The sequence below is a fragment of the Arachis hypogaea genome, chromosome 5, assembly GCF_003086295.3.
Source record: "Arachis hypogaea cultivar Tifrunner chromosome 5, arahy.Tifrunner.gnm2.J5K5, whole genome shotgun sequence".
NCBI lineage: Eukaryota > Viridiplantae > Streptophyta > Magnoliopsida > Fabales > Fabaceae > Arachis > Arachis hypogaea.
In genome coordinates, this window is record NC_092040.1 from 9,611,504 (window position 1) to 9,619,487 (window position 7,984).

At 24.0% G+C, this 7,984-nt stretch overlaps 1 protein-coding gene across 1 annotated transcript; it reads right to left on the reverse strand.

Annotated features, from left to right (window-relative positions):
• Positions 1–4,834: 4,834 nt before the first annotated feature.
• LOC114927717 (probable pectate lyase 4) lies at positions 4,835–6,838 on the reverse strand. Its single transcript, XM_029298639.2, has 4 exons — positions 6,062–6,838; positions 5,622–5,977; positions 5,392–5,527; positions 4,835–5,311 (listed from the first exon to the last, which is right to left on the reverse strand). The coding sequence occupies exons 1-4, from the start codon at positions 6,596–6,598 to the stop codon at positions 5,084–5,086; spliced, it is 1,257 nt and encodes a 418-aa protein (XP_029154472.2). The 5' UTR covers positions 6,599–6,838; the 3' UTR covers positions 4,835–5,083.
• Positions 6,839–7,984: the final 1,146 nt, after the last annotated feature.

Below are 7,984 nucleotides of genomic sequence, written 5' to 3' on the forward strand. Positions count from 1 at the left end.
CAATTGAAATTTTTTTACCTTTTTTTTCAACTAAACATTTAAAACCCTAATATGAGTCATGGATACCTAAGTTAAAAAATCAAACTAAGTAAATTGAAACTTTAAAAATCAGATTAAAGCTCGAATATAACTTCAAAACAGAACTTTAACTTATGTAGTGATTAATTTAAATGAGAATCAAATAAATCAAAATTCAACATAATTTTTATTAATAATGTTTTCAAATTCGAAATTTCTATACCAAAATTAACTAGGATTTTTCTTTAAATTAAAATTTTAATGAAATAGTGACTTTAATTATCTTAACCAATGTCCTAATTAATTACTTTTATGTCTTAAAAGAACTGTATATGAGAAGAAAATAATTAATTTGTCTACTTTAATAAATAGTTATTTTACTAAAATGAAAGAAATAATTTTTTTTAGAATTTTTTAAGAACTAATTAATATTATATATATTTCGTTACACTATATTTAGTTATAAAAATTTTATTTATTTCTAATGCTTATATTAAAAATAAAAAAATTAAAATTAGTGAATCTTAATTTATAATATAATAATAATAATATCGTAATTATTTTATATATTATACGAATATAAATTAATTATTTTTTTATTTATAAAAATTTTAAGAGGCTTGAGCGTGTGTATATATATATATATATATATATATATATATATATATAGATAGATAGATGAATGTGATATATTTTTTTATGTAAATAATTTTTTAAAAAAAATCTAATAGTTAATCTATTACCTTTTTTGTTTTAGTCTAAATTAAATGTTTTTCTTATTGTTTTTGGAAAGAAAATCTTTTGAGAAATTTAATAATATGTGATGAAGAACACCGAATAAATTATACAAAAACTAATTAAAACACAATATAAAAACATCTTTAAAAAAAGACGTTTTAGGCGTCTTTATCTGAGTGGTCTCCTTATTTATTATCTTCAACAACGAGATAACTGATGATGAAGAAAAAGAGAAAAAGAAAAGAGAAGAAAAAATTTCAATGAAAAGAGAAGGAGGAATAGGTGGTGTTGATGACGACGATAACGAGAGAGAAAAATTACGAATAAGAAAAAGAGACACAAAGAAAAAGAAGAAGAAAAAAAAAAGAAGGTACAGAAAAAGAAGAAGAAGAAAAAGAGACACAAAAAAATATAAAAGCGCGTAAATATAAATGATTTATATGACTTGTATAAAAAACGCTTGTACTTGAAGAATATCTCTTTTATATATGTTTAAAGTGAAAAAATCATGAGTGAGGTAGGGCAACACCAACATTATCTATTTGTCAATCGGTCAACTGGTCAACTTCATTGCAAAGTGGTTAATTAACTTGTGTTTAAAAAAAAACTAAATCTAAGATATAAAACAAATTAAATTAAATTTTTATATTATATTTAATGTAAAATATACTTAATTAACTTATATATTTTATTATATTTTGTTTAAAATAAATATAAAAACAAAAAAGTAAAATTAAAATTTAAAAATTTAAATAAAAATATTTTTTTAAAAATATTATTAAAATTTTAGTTTTTATCTTAAAAAATTTTAATTTTTTATATTTTTATTTTTTAAAATATTAAAAGAATTAAAATTTTGTATTTCAATATTAAAATTTTATCAAACGTAATATTAAGATTTGGTTTAGTAAAATTTTCAAATAAATATAATGTTTGTGCTTTTTTAAAAATACAAGCTTCTCATTTTGTATTTGATAAATAAAAAAAATATGTGTTTGTAATTATAGTTTTTAAAAGATTGAGATATTTTTATAAATACTTAAAGTGGAGCTTTTTAAAGTTAGTTTATATTTTTTAAAATTTAAAAATCTAATATAACCTCGTATATTAATTAATTTTTAAATTTAATGTCTAAATTTATGTCTCTTATAATATTTTTAGATTTTAAAAATTATTTTATCAAATATAATTATTGTTATTTGTGTTTATTAAATTTTTTTAATTTAATTTATTAAATATAAATACTATAATTCTTAAAAAATTATCTTTTAAAAATTAATTTTTACAAATTACTATTAAAAAATAAATTTTTACCAAACTATGCGTAAATTTTAATCTCTCGTTTTCACGCTAGCTCACACTTGAATGATTGATATGTAGTAAAGTTCACAGCGGTAGGTTCTTGGCTTCATAGTCAAAATCAATAACAGCACTTAAAAAAAGTAAGAGAAGGCGACAACCTTCCATCCAATTTGTCAAAGAGACGCGTATGTATAAGTACACCGCAATAATATACCTTTGGAGCTTGCAAGTATGGCTTTCCGCGTTCCATCCACTTTCGCTTTTTCGCATAGCATGCAATTCGCACATATTTATGCATTTAGTTTTTAAAATAAGATAAAATAAAACACTACAAACAAAACACAAAGAATAAGATACATCTATGCATTTGCTTCTCATAATTGAGTCAAGCAATACTATTTTTATTGCCTTCTCCTGGACCAGACGGATCCAGAAAGTTTAGTATGGAAGAGTCGAATTTTAGATAATTTTTTTTATTTTATAAAAATAATTAACATATAGTTATTAAAGTTAGTTTTTTAAAAAAATTATTAATATATATATAATTATAAATTTTTTTCATAATTTTATTTTTAATATAATAGTTATATAGAAAAATATAATAATATCAATAGTACATTATAAAATTATAAAGTACCAATAATTTATAGCGTGTTTATAAAATTATAAAGTATCAATAATTTATAGCGTGTTTAGTTAAAAATGATCACATATCTTATTAATTAAAATTAATTCTTTTAAAAAATTTTAAAAATTTAAAAATAAATGATAAATTATTAATTATTTAAAAGATACAATACTTTTATAGAATACAAGATATAAGATATTTTTATAAAAGTTTTTCTTTCAACAACATAAATTTAAAAGAAAAATAAGTATTTTTTATAAGAAAAAAATATCTAAAGTATATAACGTAATTACCAAAATATAACTACGTAAGTTATTATTAATTAATAATATAAATTTTAAATATGTTAATATAAAATAAACAAATGATTTTTTTAAATAAATATAAAAATTATTATATAAAAGCTAATTTAAAGGTTACAAAGACTTGAGAGTATGATATTAAATTAGTTAAGTAAAAAATATTAGTAAATTAAATAATTAAGATATAAATATATCACATAATAAAAAATAATACATATAAAAATACTAAATTATATATAATTTTTATTTCTTTAAATACATATCTCATATATAAATATAGTTTCTAAAAGTTTTGAGGGAAGTCGAGGTCACTACTCACCCCCTCTATGTCCGTCCCTACTCCTGGCTAAAAGTAAAAATAAATTGGGTTAAACTGAACTTTAGATTTAACAAATTTAATCTATATTATAAATACATAATTTAAGTCTAACTATATTATTTTTTATGTGTTTTTCTTTTCGAATTTAAATCCAACTTGTTTAAAGTTCAATAAATTGACGACTCTATTTAAAAACATGTTTTGTAAATTAGAAATTAAAACAATAAATTTAAAATTTTTAAATTAATATTAAATATATTTTAAAATTTATAATATAATTTATTTATATATTAATTGTTAGTCACATATAATAAATATATTTATAATTTATAAAAAAAAATTTAATACAAAAATTACAATTTTAATTAGTCTTGACTGTTAACTTTTTAAATTTTGTTGTGTTTAAGTTAATGGTCGAAAGTTTAAGATAAGAATAATTTATTTTAAAAAAAAAAATTTTGACAAGTCAGTCTAATGAACTTAGTAGATTTTTTTTAAAACTATAATTTAATTTTTTTAACTAATAATTTTACAAAAAACTCAAATGACCTATATAATAAAATGAGTCGAACCACGAGCCTTTGTCGAGTAGAGCGACACACTTCTACTCCTATATCTTTTACAAAATACATGTTCTTGTAGTACATTTAAAGTATATCTCATTGTATTAAGGAGAGAGATGTTGTTCTTATTTCATAAACGAAATATACACTAGACTCTAATAAATATTAGACGGGTAGATACTTATAAAAAGTATTTCGATGCTAAGTTAATAATAATTTAAAAAAGTGAGAGTGACTTAAATGAGTATTTAATTTTCGGATATCTTTTATTTTCTATTTTATTTACCTTATATATAGACTATCATCTGATGGTATGATCACTATATGGTGTAATTCAATTTTTAAATTATATATATGTAACAATTTCAATAACAAGTACTAAATATAATGTTGATTTTTAAATTATATATATGTCACAATCACTGATTTTCATTACATAGATATTAGTAAATATATATGTAATGAAAATCAGTGATTGTGCTAGAAGTTCTAAAGTCTATTTTAACTATTTCTCTGAATTATAAAATATAACCGACGAATTATAAATATAACGATCAAATTACGTGTAATAATATTAGTGGTAGTTATTTATGAATCATAAAAATTCTAATATTTTTTTTGTAACTTAATCTTCGAATTATAGGTTGTGATGGCCAAATTACAACGACTATATTAGGATGAAATACCTAAAGCAATATTATAAACAAGAAAAACATTTCTAAAGCCTTTCTGGAGCTAGCTAAGACTTACTGTATATGGCCCAACTTGACAAACTATTTGGGTTAGGCCACAAGAACACCTTAATTTGCCATTGCTCCAAGTCCAAGAAAAAAAAAAAGGAATTTGCCATTGCTAATTTTCCTGTCAGGCAGTCCATGGTTTGCTCTCTTATAGCAGTTGGTCAATTAGTTAAAAGAAAAGGAAATAAGTATACCCAAAAAAAAAAAAGGAAAGGAAATCACAATTCAGACCCCAAAACAATGAGGCATTGTCATTGATCCTTAATATATTTAATATAATCAGTTAAAAAAGTGGGTCTAACCACTTCATAGCATTAAGTAATTGAGTACATTTTTCTTCCGTACTATATGTAAATTATAAGGTACTTATAATTAGTCCTCAATTCATCATAAGGCTCATTGAATACATTTCAGAGAGGAATTCAGCAAATACATTTGTTGTTGGTAATGTGAGGTAAATTACAGAGAGTAATTTAGCAAATAGATTTTTTGTTGGTGCATCGTAGTACGCCAGAGGATTTTGTCAAAAATCTAACAGACTTAGCATCAAGAACCTTAAAACGTTGTTCCTCACTATAATTAGGTTTTGGCACACGTCCTCCTTCAGTTGCCGTGAAAGACGCTCCATTTTCAAAAACATCCCCTACTGAATGGAATTCCCATCTATCCCCATTTTCGTTACTGCCTTTTCTCCATGTCACCTGCGCATACAACACATAGTAATTTATTATTGCTTATCTTGTAAATTGAATTGAACTTACTAGAACTAATTATTTATTACCTCCTTGTTCCCGGATTTAGGTGCTATGAAGAGGTTAGATTGGCTTTTGAGGCTGGGTTCTTTGCTTCCACCAATAGCATATTGCATCCATCCCTGATAAAGATTGTTTGCTACATGTGCATATCCATGACGGATCCTATTTTATTACAAATTAGTTAATCGATATGGTCTGATATATTATATATATATATATATATATTATTCATCTTATTAATTATGTACTTAATTACCTTGGCATGCGTTGGTTGCAATTCGGTCCGAAATGATTGTAGACAACAGTAACTTTCATGTTCCGGTCTCTAATATATCCATCGTCATGGCCAAGAAGCATAACCTTATCTTGGTTTCGGAACCAGTTGTTAGAGATAGTGACATCAGTGGAACCTCGTGTAACATCAAGAAGACCATCTTCGCAATCATGAAGTGTATTATGATCAATCCAAATCTTTGAGGCAGTGACTAGTCTGATTGCATCGCCATCAACTTGACCCAATGAAATTACCTTCCCATTTGGACCCACCACCAACCCAGGAGCTTGTGACTTACAATGATGGATTCGAATGCTGTGGATTATTACATTCGTTGCCTTCGAAAAAACAACAAATAATTAATTAAGCCTCGATGAATGCATGTCAATTAAATTAATGGCTGGCTTTGGTTGGTTAATTACCTTAAAGATCATGAAGCATGCATTATTGGAAATGTGGACATTGGTGCCACGACCATCAATGGCGGTAAAGCTACTAATGAGAAGGGGTTTGGCCAATGTGATTTTCATATCGCTTTTAAATGTAATCCAAACTTTTTGTTGAATCATAGAAGCTCCATACCGCAAGGTACCAGGCTTAGGGTTAATGGGGTCATCACTAGGGTCAGTAACTTCATAATAGACGAGGTCATTGCCAATGTTGTTCATCATCTTGCCCGCATAGCCAATGGAGCAGCTGGCGAGTTGCGATCGATGGCTCCTCCATTGGGGATTCAATCTCCAACATTGATCAATGACGTTCATTTTCATGCCAGTTATTTTGGATTGCTTGGCGCAAGAAATAGGGTTTGCAGTGAAAAGGGTGGCAATCACAATGGCCAAAAGGATAGTAGCCATGTTGATTGTGTGTTGGATATAATGAATATGTTTAGGAGAAGGAGAAGTAGGGAATATCTTAAAATGTTTGCTAGTTTTATTTGGAGTAGTGCATAGTAGCATAAGGAATTAATTATATATATAAGTTAGGGTGGTGAGGAATTGCTCCAAGTTTGTTGAAGCTGTTGTGCGAAGCAATGGCCAAAGGAAAGTCGGATGTGAGAGACAGAGCCATGAATAGTAATTGGGGAAGGTCAGGCTCGCCTAACTAGGTATTATAGTGTAAATTAGCTACGCTTAACTTCAGTTACCACTGTTAGCTAAATTTGAGCAATAACCAACTATGTTAATGGAATTAAAGGACCAAGGTCTTCTATCTAACTAGAAGAAAGTTGTAGTATAGTACTTTCACATTTTTGTCGTTATATATGAATGGAAAATATAGACTCTATGAAACATTTCGTTTTAATTCAGAAAAATAAATAAATTATTTAATCATTAATTTCTAATTTGTCCGAGTTTATTTTTGGTAGGTAAAAGTGAGGTATAAAATGTATGACAAAAATATTATTTACATATTAAAATCAATCATCATATATTTATATATATAAATATGTATTATTTAACTTATTTTTAATATATATTTTATATTCTAACATATATTTTATATTTATAATTAATTTTATTGTACATATAGCATAGTTATATTTATGATATACACATTATTTTTAAATAAATAAAATTTTATATATAATTATTTTAATATAAAATTAATAATTAAAATTTATTAAATAATAATTTATATAATTAAATATATTAAATAATCTTATAATTTTTAACTATTAACTTTATATGTATATAAATTTTGACCGTTTAAATATTAAACTCAAAATATGACGTTTAATTAAACAATTCAAATAACTACCACACTTGTATTTGCATTGGTCTCGCAATATATAAACAAAAAATCATAATTATTATACAAAAAGATATATAGTTATTTGTTGACTTTTTTACATATATATATATTATTAATAATATTAAAAATATTATTTATACATTAAATTAAAATTATCTATTAAAATCAATTATTAATATATTTATGTATAAATATATATATAATTTATTTTATTTTTAATATATATTTATATTTTAATATATATTTTATATTTGATAATTAATTTTTATAACAGTTTTACCGTACATATACATATAGTTTGATTGCAGTAATATTGACTATATTGGAATCATATGGTGTATATATATTGAACTATTATTAGCCACGCCACTACTAGCCTCCATTTATTATTATATTGTACAAAATAAAGGACATATATAGGTGTTTATTTAATTTTTACATAAATACATAGAGACATATATACACGCATATATATATATATATATATATATATATATATATATTGAGCTATTATTATTCACCGGCCTCCATATTTAGTATTTACACACATATAACGATAAAAGGGCGATGAGAACAGAAGAGTGATGATG

What these genes read in the sequence shown, in the direction of transcription:
- LOC114927717 (XM_029298639.2), bottom strand. Translation starts at nt 6,598, where the DNA reads ATGCTACTATGCACTACTCCAAATAAAACTAGCAAACATTTTAAGATA. An exon ending in CATGCTTCATGATCTTTAAG is followed by an intron (nt 5,978 to 6,061) that starts GTAATTAACCAA and finishes GTTTTTTCGAAG; the next exon opens with GCAACGAATGTAATAATCCA. An exon ending in CTAAATCCGGGAACAAGGAG is followed by an intron (nt 5,312 to 5,391) that starts GTAATAAATAAT and finishes TTGTATGCGCAG; the next exon opens with GTGACATGGAGAAAAGGCAG.